Raw genomic sequence first — 18271 nt, forward strand, 5'->3', positions numbered from 1 at the left:
GCCCTCCGTGTTCCGCCATTCTTTGTCTCGCCGTCAGCACATTCGAGGACACCCATCCTTCCATTTCCCTCTTCGCCGCTTGGGCAGGAGGATGCGAACACTACTAAAAATAATAATACAATATTTGCTTTTTGCCGCCCCACGCGGAAAGCCGCACCGGCAGGTTTATCCCGCCCCGCCCCGCCCCCCCCTCACTCGAGGCCACTGTTGTCGAAAGTGCCATAGCTGAAAAGCAGCTGGCTGTCGCCTGGCGAAAGGGAAGGTGGGGGCCGAGAAGTGAGTGTGGGAAGGAAAGGAGGGGGCAAGCTTGGCTGCGTTTTAAAAAAACAACCAGCGCCGTCCGCCGGCCCGCCAATCCGAGCTCCGGAAAAGGGGGCACGTGACCCTGTCGGCTCCGAGCGTGAGGTGGGTGTTTTGCCAGAGGAGCCGCTGCCGCTGAGGGGGACGAAGGTAGAGCCGCCACCGCCGCTGGGTTTGCCGAGGGAGGGAGAAACACCGCGCGGAGGCTCCTGTGGTCGCGAAGGCTGTTTCTACCCGCACGCGCGGAAAGGGCCTCGGCGGGTGCGCAGGCCGCTGGCGCACTCGCTGCTGGCGGCGGCGGCGAAAGAAGACTACGAGGAGGCTTCTCTCGGGTCCGTCCCTGGCTGAAGCGGCGGCGGCGCGGGTGGGGGCCGCTCGCTCGGGACGGGCCTCTCTCTCTCGCGCGCACCTGCCCGGCTCTCCATCATCCCTCCCTGCCGGTCCCGAGCGTGTGGCGCCTTTGCTCTCCCTCCTCGGCCCCGCCGGCACCCAAGAACCGGCTCCCTCTTCTCTTCTTCCCCCCTTTCAGCCTCGCCGGGTGCGCATTTGCCTCGGCTCAGGCAGCCCCGCCAGCCCTCCCCTCTTCCCCTTCCTTTCCGAGCCTGCCACCATCAAAGCCCTGAGCCAGAGGATCAGCAAAGGCCCTCTTACCCCTCAGCAGCCGACGAAGAGCCTTTCTACGACTTTCCATTACTAATCACGGTTTATCTACCCCACCCCCTAGCCCGGATATCTTGATAGGCATCGCCTTTCCTCCAAAAGGAAAGCGTTTGTTTATACCTTTTGCTATCCCTCCCCCCAGCACACGCACACCAAAAAAGAGAGCGGGCACTCGCCTTGTTCCTTTTAAACGCTTGGCAGAGTCCCTACTTACCTGTGAGGCATTAATTGCTCTCTGGTTCTTACCAGGCACCCGTTTCTGTAAAAGCGGGCAGCTGTGAGGTTTATTTTCCTCTGCAGCTTGACACTAGTCCTTTTAGCCCTCTTCTGCCAGCTATTCCTGTTTATGCTGCAGGTGTTTTTAGTCTACACGCACATAAGCTTCCCACACTACTCAGACGGGACTGTTTCCTGTTACGATAGCTCTCGCTTTCACAAGGAACCTGTGCATTTCCTTTCCTGGGCCTCTGGAGCAGACGTTGGCCCCATTTTGTTCCTTTTCTGTTGGACATTTTTCTATTCTGCAGGTGTTAGTTCCAATCAGTCCTTCTTCAACCATTATACTAACACTCCATTGTTTACCCCTACTGGGTAAAAACGTAACGGGCAAGGGAACATTCCACATTTTCCAGACCAGCAAAATATTTCCGTGCCCTGCCAAATCTTCACAGAAATTGACCTTAGCCCAGTTAAAGTAGTGCCCCTTTTGTCTTGCTCACTCTCCTCCAACCCTCAGTAAAGGTTCTATTGTACCAAAAAGGCAGGGGTCCTCCCTGCATCCCCCTCCAGGTGATCCCATTCATCATTCATGGTCTCATTGCACCATTGCTGGGAGGAAAGGGTCTGGAGACCTTGGGAGCCTTTTCTTGCCAGGTGAGGGAAGGTGAAAAAGAGACAGGAGGTGACCCCTCAGTAATGACTCCATGAGAAGGGAAGAAGGAGAGCTCTCCCTGACAGAAACCTATCACGCTTGCCTGGCCATGGAGTGTGTACAAGTCTCCCCCATGCAGCAGCAACAAGGGAAAGCTGAGGGGGACCACCTCATGCTGCTGCTGCCACCTCCTGCTGTGCAGAAGGAAGAGGAGGGCCTGCTAAGGGCTTCTGATCCTTGGGCTGTCTCTCGAGTGGACGGCAGTCAAGGTGGGACAAAACTTCAAGAGGCTTTGGACTTTTCATCACATCTTCAGAATACAGAAAACCTCACGCACAGCCCTCCCACGCTAGGGAGCCATCCTGGCAGAGAGATGGTGGGCAATTCTACTGCATGTCCTTCAAAGGAGGATTTGAAAGACACTGAGCGCTGTGATCTGGCAGAGGAGCAGTTGCAGCCGTCGGGGAAAGAGACTTTGAGCCATCCGCTACAGGAAGAGTCGCTGGCAAATAAGGTGGCCTGTAATAATCCTCCTTTGGCCACAGCTGCTGGAGAATGCCTTACGGTTGCTGAAAAATGTTCTCAACAGAACAACTGTTTGCAGGAAAAATTGGACTCCTCTTCGCAGAACTGTTGTTTAGGCTTGGAAGCAACTAGAGAGAGTCCAGAAGATGACCAAACAAGCCATGGTTCTCTGCCTGCTGATGATGGGAAACTGAAGCCTGGTGCAAAACATGTCACATTTCCTTCCGATGAAGACATTGTGTCTGGGGCTGTGGAACCCAAAGATCCTTGGCGTCATGGTAAGCAAGTTCCAACTTCTCTAGAAACCTTTTTCTCTTCTTGCAGCTGGACTGGACTTGTCCAAGCCACTTCCTTTATTCACAGGATCGGCAATTGGTTTATAGTACGAGAACTGAATATTTCCTTTTATCTTTGTTAGTCACTTATCTACCAAAAGCTCTCAACGCATCTTATGATCAAGGGTTACAAACACAAAGCTATGCAATCCAATTAAAAGTAAGTGCATGCTATAAAAGCAGAAAGCTGATACAACAAGATGAACTGGGAAATAACAAAGCAATAGGCACTGACCTGCTCTTGAAAACAGGAAAATAATTCAGTTGTCAGACTAAGTTCTAGAACAGCCACCCCCAACCTGGTGCCCTCAAAATATTTTGGATTATAATTCCCATCAGCCCCAGATGGTTCAGGCATGCTTCTAATGTTCCCATTTTATGGCTGCAGAACTGAACTGTTTCCAAGGTCACTCACTGAATTGGTGACTAAGCACAGAATTGAATCTGGGGCTCCTGGTTCATGTCTGATATTCTAAGCGCAGAGTAGCCCTGCATAAATGACTTTTATCGGGTTGGTTCATACAGAATGCCAAACTAATTTGCACTCGCCCCCTTCTTTGAGTAGACTGTGAGTAGAAATACAGAACCTTCTGCTTTTGATTAACCACAGCTTGCCATGTTGTCTAAATCTGGACAAACGGGTTCATCTAAACTGTGGATAATGGAAACAATCAAACTTCCAGGCATAAAGCTGTCTTGTCACTAACGGTGGTTAAGATGAACCATGGTTTAGGGCCTGGACAATATAGTTAAAAGTGTGGTTGATCTAAAACAGAAGTTTACCATCTTCTTTCTGTCCGCTAGAGGAGGCTAGGATAGGAAAGAAGCATGTGACCCTGGGTGGGAGAAATTAGGCTTATTCTTGTAGTTCTAAACTATGGTTTAGTATTGCATCCAAACACTGCCATTGTGTATGCATTGTGGAGTTTTGATGGCTCCATTGTTTAAAAATACAGTATCTAGGTTCAGATAATTTTTTTAAAAAAGCTAAATGGTGAAGTATTATTATTATTATTGATAATTCATATCACTAGTTAGCATTATTGAGAATGCATCGTTGAGCATTTTTCAATAATGAAGAATACTATAGTATACACAGGACTGAAAAGTTTATGAAAGTCTGGTTGATAATAATGTTACATTGGTGGTAAGAATTTTTCATTCCTGAGCATGTCCTGTTACATGTGTATTTTTTCCTCTTTCAAGTTACACATTCCTTAGAATCTAAAAGCCTGATCCTAAGATTTCTTATGGATATAGCACATGGGTACATTTGGATGGTATATACCACAAGTGTTCTGTACCAGAGCATGATGTTAGAATTGTGTTGCAGGTATGCATGCTGTGCAAGTGCGTTGAGAACAATTTTTTTTTTTTTTTGCACGTTTTGTATGCCATTTTAAGATGTCTTTTTCAAAGGATCTGTCTAACCTTGGATTATTACATTTGCATTGGGAGTTCTTGATCTCCCTCCAAAGCACTTTCCTTCTTGTTGGTCCCTCACCCAGTTGTAAGAGCATCTGAGTTGCTCTAGTTTTTCCGAGGTTGTATTTTTGACAATACCTCTGCTGATCTTCCAGAACTGAGAAATAGGGCCAGAGTCAACTTAATAACTGTGCAAGCAGGAGTCAACGCAGGAAGTCCCACTAGCACCAAGGGGCTTGCCTACCCCTGCAGTCCCATAGTCTCTGAGGGGTTGTTGGGAGTATCCCCATAACAACACATGGGGGTAGGGAAGGAGAGAGAAGAGTGTTTCATCCGGCAAAGAGAAATGCTTGCACTGACAGAACTATCCTAATAGTGTGGTGCTTTAATTCCACCCACTGAGTTGAACATTGAACAGGAATGTAAAGTTGTCCCAACTTTTTCTTTACTTTCCCTGAAGCCTTTGTTTTGAGATAAGTGGATGTTTAGAGATAAATGGAGGTTAAGAAAGTAAACTTGAATGCATTTACACTTGTTGAGCTCAAAGGAAAATACGTGTAAATACTTTTGTTAGGAGCGCCAGGTGGATGTCCAGATGTTAGGAGAAGGAGAATGACCCTGTAGTCATTTTTCTGTCCCCAAGTGCGAGGTTTGCCTTACCTATCATAGATTCATAGAACTACAGAGTTGGAAGGGATTGTGAGGGTCATACAGTCTAATCCCCCTGCAATGCAGGAATCTCAGCTAGGTCCTACATAACAGATAGCCACCCAAACTCTGCTTAAGAACCTTCAAGGAAGGAGAGTTAATCACCACTCAAAATTTGCCAGGTTTCAGGCGCACTTTGCACCTGGCTATTGGCCACTTTCAACCAAGTGAAGGTGCCAAGGCGCCAGGTTGGCGTCTGAGGTCTCCATCATGTGGAGGTGCTTGCCTGGGGATCCTTGTATCTCGACTGTTTTCACACACTAATACCCTATCCTGTGGAATTCTATCTGATGTATTTTATCTGCGTTATCAGAATGAATTTCAGGAACCAAAAAGTTGTATTGGAAAATAGGATGTTTGAACCGTCTGGCCCCCAAAATGATAGCTAGGCATTCCATTTTGGTGACTGTAACTCTGCTTTTAGGAGCTGTTTGGTGCCTAGCTTATATATCTGAGTTTCTTATATATGAGTTATATGAGTATATATGAGTTTCTGGGTTTGTATGAGTTTATATGAGTATATATGAGTTTCTGAGTTTGGTGCCTAGCTTATATATCTGAGTTTCTCACTTCCTTCATGGGAATCTGTTCTACTGTTGAACAGCTCTTATTGTCTGAAAGCTCTTCCTGATGTTTAGCCAGAATCTCCTTTCTTGTAACTTAATCCATTGGTTTGGCTTCTAGCATCTGAAGCAAGAGAAAACAAGTTTGTGCCATCCTCCATGTGACAACCCTTTATATATGTGAAGATGGTTATCATATCTCCTCTGTCTCCTCTTTGCCACGACTTCACTTGATCAGGACACTAGATGCAGCCTAGAATAGCATTAGCTTTTTTTTGCTGCTGCATCACACTGTTGACTCATGTTCAGCTTGTGGTCTACTAAGACCCCTAGAGAGCAGTTTTGATGGGGTCACACCAGATGTGTATTTTTATAAATTAATTTGTGGTAAGTTAGAGGTGACAGGGGAGAAAGTGTATGTGACAGAACAGTTGTGGTCTCATAAATTATATTACTTTCAATGAACCCCTTAACATTTGGCCAGTAGGACAAGACTTGAAATGATAGTTTTTAGGCAGTTTCCATTGTAAACGCATTGCATACTGGAGAATGAATACACATTTGATTGCTTTATGCATAAAGCCAAACTACAGCTGCATCTTTATTTTACATTCTCACTGCTCCCTTCATGTTCTCACTCCTCAGTTGCTTATTTCCTCTTTCACACAAACCAGTAATGGTTGGAATTAGGTTTGCAGCCTTGGTTTAGGGTGGAAAAAAATATCTATAATTTACTGACTTATGTAACTGCAACGGTAACTGCTTTTCATCAGTACTTATTTTATGTAGAAAATAAAATATACATAGCATAATCAGAACAGTGTACATAAAAGCAATACTTAACTAATTGCAGAAGTTAACTAGCTGAAGCAGAGAAGATGAAAGGAAAGTGCAGAGGACAAGAGTCCTTCTCATGGTGCCAAACCATAGTTTGGTGTTACAACTGAAGTAAGCCATGGTCATGATTTTACATTATTGTCAAATGTGGTTTTATTATTGTTTTTTTAGTAGGAGGAGGTGGGAGGCTGCAGACCATAATTGTATCAACAATGTTGTATTCTATTAGAGTTGTCTGTATCTGTAAGACCAGATACAGGCTTTTGGCTGATTGATATCAAATGCCCTTTTAAAATGTGTCGGGAAGGGGGGGGTTATTGGGTTGTTCTTGTTTTTGTTTTTATTATGTATATTGTGTTTTTATATTGTGATTTTATCTTGTGAACTGGCCTGAGACCTGCGGGTATAGGGTGGTATACAAATGTAATTAACATAATAAGAATAACAAATGTTTCAGTTGTGCATTGGGTTGAGGATGGCGAGTTTGTGCAGTGTTAAAAAACAATAACCCACTTAGGGTATTTAGGCAGAAAACACAGTAGACAGAAATGGCAAGATCTGCTTGATTCCCCCCCCCCCACCTTAATTGTTTCTGACTCTTTAGAGTGGCCACCAATTAGTTTTTGAACACATCTTTACAAGCGTGTGGTTTAAAAACTATAACGAAGAGTGACACCTATCCATAACGAAATGCCGCTTGTATTGGTGGGACTTCATTGAGGCAATAGTTCCCTGTTCTGCTAGTAGACATGCCTGGTGGCTACAGATACAGTCACAACACAATTACATCCTCTGTCACTCAGTGGAGCCAACCAGTTGTCTGTGCCTACATATAAGGAACCCTGGGCTAGGCAATTTTCTGGTTTCATTGAAGTCAGTAGATCAAGTTTCCCTTGCAGCTCTTTTTGCTTTATTGCTTGTTTATTGGATTTCTTGCCCGCCCTTCACCATAAGGTCTCATGAGGTATACAGGAGTTGCAATGTGTACACTGAGATCCTGCAGTAGCCATGGCCTTCCCAGTTGGTACAGCAGTTTGCTGCGCTTATTCCTCTGCGCTTCTTCATGATCTGAGCCGACATGGAGCAGGAGAATACTCTGAAAATACTGTGTGTGTATCAAGAAGCCCCCAGAGCTCTTAGTCAGTGATTATGAGAGAGAGATTGTGTGTGTGTGTGTGTTGCACAATGCCCATATGTTGTGGGTCATGGTGCTTTGTTGCAGATGGCTGTATGGCTTAATTGAAGTGGTTGTCATATAAAAGCAGTGATTGATTCAAACAGGGACAGTTGGAGCTGTTAATTTCGCTTTCAATATCAAATGCCCCTTTAAATCAGATTATAGCAGCAATGCATGCGTGTAACACTTGCGTTCGGCCTTTGCTCAGGTTAATGGCATTTCAGAGCCCCTTGCTATAAATTCCTGTTCAGGAATCTGGGGCTTGTCCTCTGACGGATTCTGCACTGCCTTCTTGAAAACCAATGTATTTTATTTGCATGTGCCAACAGTTCTGTTGGTAGTCGAACATTGTGTGCATAATCTGTTTTTGTGGAAAACATTCTCCCTCTCTTAATTGTATACCTGCTCGAGTTTCAGTTTGTTTTCACTGGTGCTAGTTTTAACTACTTATATGGTTTTGCAGTGTTTATATTTGGGCTGAAAGTACAAAATGCAGGACTGAAAGAGGAAAAAAGAACCTCAAATGTGCACATAAGATAAATTTGCCAATACATTTGGTGTAATAATTCTTCAGGGGCAACTATAAAAACTAGAAACATAGAATCATAGAATTGGAAGGGACACCAAGGGTCATTCTGCATTGATTTGAAGTCGTCAATTCAAATTTTGCCTCTGTCTCAAATTCACTGCATTTTCTTGGTGAAGTGCCCCTCACCATCAGCACCCCTCAACTACCATCTGAAGATACTGTCTTGCATTACAGGATTGCTGTAAGCATATCTTGGGTATTGTTCTGAAGTGCTTTGAACCCTGTGATGTACCATATGCACGCATTTGTCTTTTATGACTTGGAGAAACATAGCAGGATCTAAGTCTTTGCTGCTTCTTCCTGGGACACACAGCGGTGGGAGAAGGGAGGAAAAGAAGTGGGCGGTGGTTCTAGGCTATAAGTGGGTGGCCATCCCTGCCAAACCTAACCTGCAAAGGCTGAGCTGAGACACCGAGTCACATGCATGCAAGGTGATTGGTGAAAAGGCAGCCTTCCTTTCATTATGCATTCTTACTGCTTCCTATTATAAGACAAACCTTCAGCTCACACTCCCACACCCTTCAGTTGCTTTCAACAAGAGAGGGGAGGTATCCTCTTGGCACATTATGCAAATGATATGTGACAAGAAGAAAGCAGTATGCTTTCCATGTGTTCGTCTCCACTCAGGGCGTATCCAGAAATCCATCAGTTGGTTTCACATTGGCACACAGGTCGCACATCCTACCCATGCAACCTGTGCCATGGGTTGTTCAACAACAGCATGCCAGCTAGGCACAAAGCTTCCCCTGCAGTGTGCCCCTCTCACGGTGTCATTTGGGAATGAGACTGCTAGGCGACTGCCACTGAAGCGGGGTGGGTGGGTTGTATCCTGTCCAAACAATAGCTGATAACGTATTTTCTTTGAAAAGTATCGTTCTCGGGTTTCTTGGTGTTGCTGTGCCTGATTTATATACCCAGACATCTCCATAAACGCTGTACTTTTCTTCTGTTCCTTCTGATTGCGCTGGTGGTATGCGTTGCCTACGCTGTTTTGGGTCCTGTTTTTCTTGACACCTGTCAGGTCCTGTTATCCAGATAATCATTGCCCATCCGTAAGGGCACAGCTGCTTGTCTGAGCCAAGGAAATGTCTGGGGGTTTTTTGGGTTTTTTTGCACCACATTTAACTAGAAAGGATGTTAAAGCTGAAAGCCAGCTTACTGCATGAGCTTTAAGAGAGCTCAGAATTTTTCTTAATATTGTACTCTCCCCGATGTCAGCTGCTGGATTAATACTGAACTTTGCTACTGCTAGTATGTAATGCTTACACAGCCACCCACATTGCCCTCAGATAGTCTTCTCTAGCAGTGTGGACATTAGTTGGCTGAACACAGGACCGCAGGGTTTGAGACTCACCATCCTATAATCAACTAGCTAAGGAATCCTCATGGTCTTCTAGGTACATGACAGCCCCCACCTGACAACCAGGAAGCTTTATGAGCCCCTTGGGGGCTACTGTACATCTGTGCTTGGCCAGGTGGGTCAGAGGCTGTGCAGGCCGGGTCTGGTCACAGGCTCTGTCCACCAGCAGCTCTTGTTGCACAACAGCGGTTGAGCCCTGGCCCAAATCGGGGCCTTTTCGCAGCTGCGATCAGAGCAGGAAGTGAATGCCATTTGTTGGTGCAACAGTGCTTGTATACCCAGGGCCTTCAGACTTCTCAGAGGCACTGTCCGCTTTTTAATTCCAGCCTGCAGTGTAGGATTTGCTTTTTCTTGACTGTAAGGTAAAGACTGTAGATGTTAGCATTTCTCGTCCTCTTTCTGGGTGACCAGCTGCAAAGGAAGACAGGTCTCCTCTGTCTTATCAGAACATAAGAAGCGCTCTGCCAAATTCAATGAAGTGCCCATCTCGTCCAGCATTTTGTTTCCCAGAGTGGCCACTCCAGTCATACGTTCAGGAAATCCCATATAGCCCATGAAGGCAGCAGACCACTCCAGGGACTGTGATTTCTGTCTCTGAACCTAGAGGCTGAATTTAGCTATTGTGGTGAATAGCCGCAGAAACACTTCCATACATTCGCCTAATCTCTTTTTAAAGCCCTCTAAGCACACAGCTACTGCACTGCCCAGTGGCAGCAAATTCCATTAATCATGCAAAAAGAGAGAATATCACTCTAATAGTTTCCCCCAGCATGGCAAGCTGCACCTACCAAAATTTTGTCTTCTGCCAGCAATTCAAGGCTGCATAAGGCTTGTCCTTCTTTGCATCTGATTGCCTCTGTGTCTCCCAAAAAACCAAAACAAACCCCAACACAAACGAAGAAGCAAGCTATTGCAAAACAGAATGATGGTGCCAGCGGTTGTTTAGTGTCTTGGGTCGGGGCAAGACCCATTTGTACATCCTTATCATCCCACTTAAAATTAATTTTCTCCACCTGTAGCTAAAGAGGTAAAAGCCCAGGGGGAAATGTGGGGTGCATTCCCTCCCCCGACCTTTGTCACATCTATCGGTGAGGTTTGACTGGATTCAGGGTCCACCTTTGATTCAAACCGGCAAACAGGCTTCTGTTAGTACTACTGCTATTAACGTTTATGCAGTGCTTAATCAAAAAACAACAGCAGCTCACTACCCCCAAAAATGAAGAGCTTTTCATAGATCAAAAAAAGACAGACCCTCCCTGCAAGCGCACAGTCTAATAACGAAGTATTTGTACCATTTACCCAAGCCTGTTTATTCAAGGCAGTTTAATCCAGTTACAAAGGATGACTTTTTGTTCCATACCACAAACCCATCATTCAGTAGCAGCAATACAAAAGATGGCAATCTGGATGTGCAAACAACATTATAACAACTTTGGTCTGGAAGTCAGTCTTTGCTGATGTCGAATGCATGCATGGCTTATGTAGACAAACTAATTTTCTTCCCCTGCTGCCCTTCCTCCACAGAACTGTCATATTACTACTGGTGAGGTTGCAAGCCAACAGCTGGAAAAAAGCAATGCCCTAGATGGTTTGGACTGCGACTCTCATCAGCCATAGGCTGGGAGTTGTAGTCCACAACATCCAGAGGGCACTTAGGTTGGGTAAGGCTGCGCTCCACATCAGCTCCTAAGGAGGCCCAGGTCTCTGACTGTTGCAAAGGATCTCTTGGCCTTGGGCAGCCTTTTGCTCTGAGCATGACCCTCCAGCTCCTCCTTGCCTGTCCAGCAGTCTGACTGCAGCAAGAGAGTAGACTTGTCTGCCACAGTCGTCTCTGGCTCTGGCCTGTTGTGGAAACTACTAACCATTGATTAGCAGTGGCCATCCGTCACCTATGAAATCATTCGATTCTAGAGCAAATGAATGGGTTATTGGTGGTTGCTTCCCATTCACAGCTAGCTTGCATCACTTTCGTGGCCTTTACACATGGGAAGAGAGGACGGTGACCTTTTCTCAGTGTACTTTGGCACTTTGACTGGTCTAACTGGTTAGAAAGCATTTAAATTGCTTCTGGCAGGGTGACGTAATATAATGGTGTATGGGCTGCATGGAGCCTCTGGGTGTCGTGAGCCCTACAATCCCGACTAGCTCAGGGCTGGGGTAGCAGTTGATTTCAGGTGAGAAACAAGAGGAGTAGAGCGGGAGTGATTCCATAGGTGGGGAGCTGCCCAGGAAGGGCCTATCTGCCCCTTTGATTTTAGACTCTGAGGAAGGGGAGGCAGTCCTGCAGGTGCCCTGCGCATAGAGCAGAGACATTCCCTAGCAACAGGAGGAGGAGCCAGAGGAGCTTTCCCCCCTTTGTGCTGCCTCTCCCATGTTGGCAGTGGACCTATGTCCCTCTGAGAAGTGTGTGCCTCCAGCCTTGTAAGGAGAGAGAGTCTTGCAAATGAGTGTGGCCATTCCGCCTTTGAAAGGTCTTAGGATGGCATGACCAGTTGTTGAGACATCTTCATAGCTTTCATTCAGTCTTGGACCCTTCTTGGGGTCCTGTTCCTTAGATTGCGGGTCTTCAACTGATCCAGGGTGGGTCACAATAGCTGCACTACCACCATGCAAATATATGGCAATAGATTAAGTGGGCCCCCAAATGCATGTTTGGGTTAAAGGTGGTTCCTGGGTCTGAAAAGGTTGAAGGGTACTGCCTTAGATGAACTGTATTTGCACCATGACTTGTACCATTGTAAGTTTTAAGAAAATAATAATAATAATAATAATAATAATAATAATAATAATAATATTACTTATACTCTCCCATCTGGCTGGGTTTCCCCAGCCACTCTTGGTGGCTTCCAAGAAAGTATTAAAATACAATAGCCTGTCAAACATTAAAAGCTTCCCTAAACAGGGCTGCCTTCAGATGTCTTCTAAACTTCAGATAGTTGTTTATTCCTTTGACATCTGATGGGAGGGCGTTCCACAGGGTGGGAGCCACTACCGAGAAGGCCCTCTGCCTGGTTCCCTGTAACCTCACTTCCCGCAGTGAGGGAAGCACCAGAAGGCCCTTGGAGTTGGACCTCCGTGTCCGGGCAGAACGATGGGGTGGAGACGCTCCTTCAGATATACCGGGCCGAGGCCGTTTAGGGCTTTAAAGGTCAGCACCAACACTTTGAATTGTGCTCAGAAACATACTGGGAGCCAATGTAGGTCTTTCAAGCATAATTTTTTTACTCACACCTAAGAGCTTCTGCTGAAATGTTGTGGGCAAGAGCCTGGCCACCAAGTCACGTTTGTATGGTCAGTGGGAATTGCAGATCTGTTCATTTAAAACAAAGTTTCTAGTGTCTGCAGAAGTGTGGCAGAGAGCATGCTGCCCTATGAAAGCTGCTGCCTCCGATTGGCACTTCTTAGCTTAAGGACATTCCCTACTCCCTGTTTTGGCACCTACATTTTCTTCCCCCATCTTTGTCTCCCATACCCTCCCGCAGTCCTTGAAATCACCCACCCACCCATGCCAGTGCATTATAACCACCTTGTATGTCCCAAACCTTTGGCTGAGTACCATAGATTTGGGAGTATTTTCAGCTCACTGGAGAACAGCCTACCACAGGCGCTGTTGCTGGACAAGGGGTGGGCCTGGGAGCTTGGCAAGGAGTGATATGGGCGACAGGGGTGGGGATAGGAGGGGGGTGGAGCTAGGCCAGGCCTGCGCATCCTGTGACACAAGAAGCCAAAAGTAGCTCCATGTGGGAACTTCCCAGGAGCTTGGCAAAGCCCTCTCCATTATTTGCAGCCTTAGGGAAGTGGAGTGTTTACTCGGTTGGTTGTGTCATAAATTGTGTAGTCTCTACCTAAGGCAAGCATGATTCTCTCCCTTTCTTCACTGTAGGAAACATTTGCTAGCAAGAAGCTGGCTCTAATTGTAAGTTAACAAGGACTGTTTTTGAAGGTTAACATTGGGTTATTGGGGGGGGACACACCCTCCCCAGCCTTCCCTTTCCCAGTTATTATCTCGGAACTGCTTTTGCTTGGTGGCTGTGTGTTGCCTGCCCTGGTGCATATAATGATGTGGTTTTGTTCACTGTGTTGGCGCAAGTTGAAGCGTTGCCTTTCCAGAGGCCTTTTGCCTTTAAAACCTCAGCTGAGTCATGTCTGGTCATGACGATTAATGTTTTTCCTGGGAAGCCTTGTGTAAGCAAGCAGCTCCCAAGTTGCTCAACTCGGAGGACCTGTGGAGTCTGTGGACTTGCAGAACAAACTTTGGAAGCTTATGTATAGCCCCAATTGAACCTCCTGGTTGACAGTGTTAGATGTTGTGACCGTCAAAGCTAGATCAGAATAAAGTTGCTTTAAAAAGTTGTTGTGCTTGGGGTTTTTTTAGCTGTTTATATAGCTTGTTGTGTTTCAGAGGCTAGGCATGTTAGGGCTGCAATTTTAATTGGTTAGATCCAGATTCCCCAAGCTAGCAGGACCAAGTTGCCAGGGATGATGGGCATTGCAGTCCAAAAACAGCTGGAGACCCAAGTTTGGGAAATCAGTCAGGCTTTTAAGTGACAACACGCGGGTGGCGCTGTGGGCTAAAGCCTCAGCGCCTAGGGCTTGCCGATCGAAAGGTCGGCGGTTCGAATCCCCGCGGCGGGGTGCGCTCCCGCTGCTCGGTCCCAGCGCCTGCCCACCTAGCAGTTCGAAAGCACCCCCGGGGGCAAGTAGATAAATAGGTACCGCTTACCAGCGGGAAGGTAAACGGCGTTCCGTGTGCGGCTCTGGCTCGCCAGAGCAGCGTTGTCACGCTGGCCACGTGACCCGGAAGTGTCTCCGGACAGCGCTGGCCCCCGGCCAATAGATGTGAGATGGGCGCACAAACCCCAGAGTCTGTCAAGACTGGCCCGTTCGGGCAGGGGTACCTTTACCTTTACCTTTAAGTGACAAAAATGTGCAAATTAAAACACAGAGAGACATTTAAGAAACAAGTACTGTACTCATAAGAAACTGCAGATGGTAAGCACCATCACAGGAGAGACACTGACTTTTACCTCTCACGCAGAAGGAAATGTCTCTTCTAAGATGATGCATAATCTAAACACAAATAAAGTATGATTTTGCTTCCCAAAACACTGGTTTTACTTGTATATAAATATAATCAATCAGTCAATCCACTAAGATTTATTTTATTGGGTCGCAGTCCTAAATTATTTGTTATGTTATTATCCCACCCTTCCTCCAAGTAGCTAAGCATGACAGATGAACTGTCATAACCTTATGAAAATAGGCTGGGCTGAGAGGGAAATGGTTTGCCTGAGCATCAGGTACTGAAGTGCCCAAATGGCAGCACAGCCCAACCATAGCTGGCAAGCGGCGCTTGCCTCCTGGACTCAGGCCTGGGGTTTCATTCCAGGTTTGTGCAGAAACTGAGCATATATATGTATATTTTAAAAAAACTGAATCGGGTCACTGGCTCATTTTGCCGAGTCAGTTTTTATGGAAAGTAGATCTGTCAACGGCTTTGAACCACGAAAAGTAAATGGCATCTCTGTATTGTCAGAAACAGCCCACCCTTCTTGCTTATGATATGCTAGGAGCAGAATGGATGGGGCTGTTGCTGTTGTAGGTTTTCTGAGAAGTACTCTGCTGTGGAAACAAAACACTGGGCTAGTCAGACCTGTTGGCCTGACCAACAGGCCCTCTCCCATTTGAGTCAACTACTCCATGGTGGTACCCTCAAGATGTGGTTGGACCACAACTTCCCTCATTCCTGACAGATGGTGGGAGATGACAGTCCCAGCTGTAGGGCACCATGTTGGCTATACCTTGTCTATTTTGACTGACAGCAGCTCTGCTGCCTATGGGGTTGTTTTTTAAATGGCAATGGTGGGTATCAAACCTGGGGTCTCTGGCATACAAAGTGTGTCCTCTGCCACTGAAGCCAGTTCTTACTTGGCCACTGTTCCTTGGGCTGCACAAGGTCTCTTTCTGCCAAAATCCGCTGAGACGTGATGCAAGGACTATCTTTGCACCCCTTCTGGCAAGCCATTCAAGTCTAAATCCCGCTTAATATTGAGGATGGAGCTGTATGTTATAAGAAACACTGGGTTGCAACAGATAAGGGCAGCTCCACACCCAAGTTTTCCCTGTTCCCCTCTAACATGTAGGAAAATATGGCCAGAATCCTGAAATTATTGGGTTCTGTGTTCCCCTACCACTGATGTGGACGTTCAGCCTGCTGAGACCAGGGCATGGGGTAAATCTTACTACATGTTACAGAGTGGCAGAACTCTGCACAGCGATGCTATTTTTGGCAAGAGCCCCAATGCATCTCATAATTTGATCTTCCATGCCTAGGCTGCCTCTCGTGTGTAAAGTTTGGGCTAGAGGCTGCTCACTCAACTCCTTGCCATCAGCACGGGGTGGTGCTTCTCCTCTCCTGGGCTAGTTGCTTCTTTTCTCCCTGCCACCCCCCTCCCCAAGCTTCTGGGTCAGAACCGAGAGGTCTGTCCAATTTCCAGTGCTTCTTTTCGCTGGCACGGTTTTGTTTGCTTGCAAGAAAGACAAATCTTGGCAAGCTTGCCAAAGCAAGAGGCTGGGAAAGGGTTAATGTCTGGGTCGTGACTCTTGGCTGAAGTCCCAGATGGAAAATGAGTTGGCTTTGTGCAGGAACAAACAATATTTTTGCCTGAGAGCTGGGAGCTGAAATGTCAAAAGCCGAGCCTGTGGACTCGGGGGCTAGAAAGCTCCCTAGATCAAGAGCCACTGCAGGAACTGGCAATGTTTGGTTTTACTTGCATCCTTGCTCTCTGTTGCCTGGCACTTCTTAATAATTATGATGTCATTAGTTTTCATGGGGAGAGCCGCCTAATGAAGTAGCTTCCTACAGGCTCTGCTGTAGTCTGTCCTTAATTCGTTTCTGTGCATGCTGTTTCTGCTAAAAGCTTGCCCGCCTTAAATTGTACTTTACATTTCTCACACCCTGGGAGTCTAAATCTGTGTTGAAGGAGTGAGATATAAATTATGTAAATAAATTAGCATGGTAAAAAATGGATCATGTTGGGTCTGCTGGTGTTACTTATTTATGTTTCTTTACATTTCTATCTTCCATGTCTTTATTGTGGGATTCAAGGCAATGTGCCTTCACGTAGAACTAAGACCAGCATGTTCCAAATAGCTGTCACAAGTGTGGGGAACCTTTGACCCTCCAAATATTGCTGAACTGCAACTCTTAAAAGAGCAGCAATTTCACATTTGAGTTACTTAAGGATTCTTGGGCGAATGCTATCTGGACTCATCAGTTTGTCAGTTTTTATTTTGTCTATAAGGCCTGGAATGTTCCTGTCAACACTATTTCCATTAGTTCTTCAGGCTCTCCACATATGGAAATTGTTCTACATCATATATTGCACTGTGAAGACAGATGCAAGCAATTCACTCAATTTATCTGCAATCTCCTTATCCTCCGTTAGCACACCTAAGGCACTATTGCCTTGTCATCCTACAATCGCCTGCCCAGCTGGTCTCCTGTTAGTAATGTATTTAAAGAACCGTTTGTTGTTAACCTTTATGTTTCAGCAACGTGCTCCTCAAATTGTTTTTAAGCATCTCTTAATGTCTATTTACATATCTTTTGCGTTCCATTTTGGTCTCATTTGGACAAGGCTTCCGTTTTCTAAGGAAGCCTTCTTACCTTGGCTGCCTTGCAGAATATTTTCTGGAGCAGAAAAGGCTAAGGAGTAAACCCTACACAGATCCAGAGCAAAGCCCCTAAGATGGTTGGATGGTGCCTTGTACGCCTCCTTCCAGAAAAGGAGCCCAGAGGGCACCAAATGTATTGCTATGCTTACCTTTGGAGGCCGAGAGGGGGGTCTTGTCATGTGGACAACCCAGGGCCTCCATACACAAAACCCAGGATTATGCCCTGGGGAGGTCACTTCAGTGTTGCCAACACAGCAGTTTGACTTCACCTCTGGAAGCACACTCCAGTCTTTCTCTTGAGACAGTTGGATGCCAACAGCAGCAGCTCTCATCATCTCTTGCCTTTGGCCATGCTTGCTAGGGCGGTTGGCAGTTGTAGTTCCTCAAGGTCTGGAGGGCCAAAGGTTTTGTCTTCTAGAAGCACATCTCCACTTTTTTGTTCCCAGGGAATTCTTGCCAAACTCTGCTCTTTTCAAGTTGGGTAATCATGGAGGTGCTTACTAGCAGTGTCTCTTTGTTTAGACTGGCAAGGCGCCGAGCTCAAAGAGCACCATTTGATCTACTCTGGCCAATGTTTGCTATGGGGCTTTTGGGGGATCTTGCTGGCCATTTCCTTCCCTTGGCTGGAGCTGCATGGTGATGACACACAAGCCGAACCCCTGCCTAACATCCCAAGTTAGAACCAACTGAGCTCAAGTCCAGATGGTCTGTTTCTTCCATCTAAGCAACATACAGACGCAACTGCAGTTGAGAGTTAAGCAGACTCAACACAACGCTGGCTCTTTGAAGAATCTGTTTTTGAACTCCTCCGTTGAAACTGGTTTCAGCCATCTGTTGTAGCTGCACCAATACCCCTGTGGCAGCTGGAAGCTGCTTTCTCTTAGCAAACTGAGGCTGGCTAATGGTATTTGGGGTACCGGGCTGGAAGCATATAGATGACAAAGGCAGGCAGCCGGGGAGAGAGCTGCTGAGTATATCCAGCAAGAGGGGAAGGACATACGACAGGTTGATGCCCTGGGACTCCCCATCGGAGAACTGCAGAGAAAGCAGCCAAGGAAGTCTGTTTGTGCCAGGAAGCCAGAGCAGCTCACATAGCACCCCTGACCTCTTTGCTGCTCTGGCCCCTTTGTGGAGAATTCCACCTTGCCACCCTCACTCCCATCTGGACATTGATGCTATAAAATGTAAAGGTACCCCTGCCCGTACAGGCCAGTCGTGACCGACTCTAGGGTTGCATGCTCATC

The 18271-nt window shown here is 46.4% G+C and overlaps 1 protein-coding gene across 1 annotated transcript in view; it reads left to right on the forward strand.

Annotated features, from left to right (window-relative positions):
- The first annotated feature begins 269 nt into the window (after positions 1–269).
- Positions 270–18271, forward strand: part of PPP1R37 (protein phosphatase 1 regulatory subunit 37) — a 50579-nt gene continuing 32577 nt past the window's right edge. Inside the window, exon 1 of the mRNA XM_082230984.1 lies at positions 270–2634. Within this exon, the coding sequence (XP_082087110.1) occupies positions 1884–2634 (751 nt within the window). The 5' untranslated portion in view covers positions 270–1883. The remainder of the gene's footprint in view (positions 2635–18271) is intronic.

This window comes from Podarcis vaucheri, assembly GCF_965113315.1.
Source record: "Podarcis vaucheri genome assembly, chromosome: 7".
Lineage (NCBI taxonomy): Eukaryota > Metazoa > Chordata > Lepidosauria > Squamata > Lacertidae > Podarcis > Podarcis vaucheri.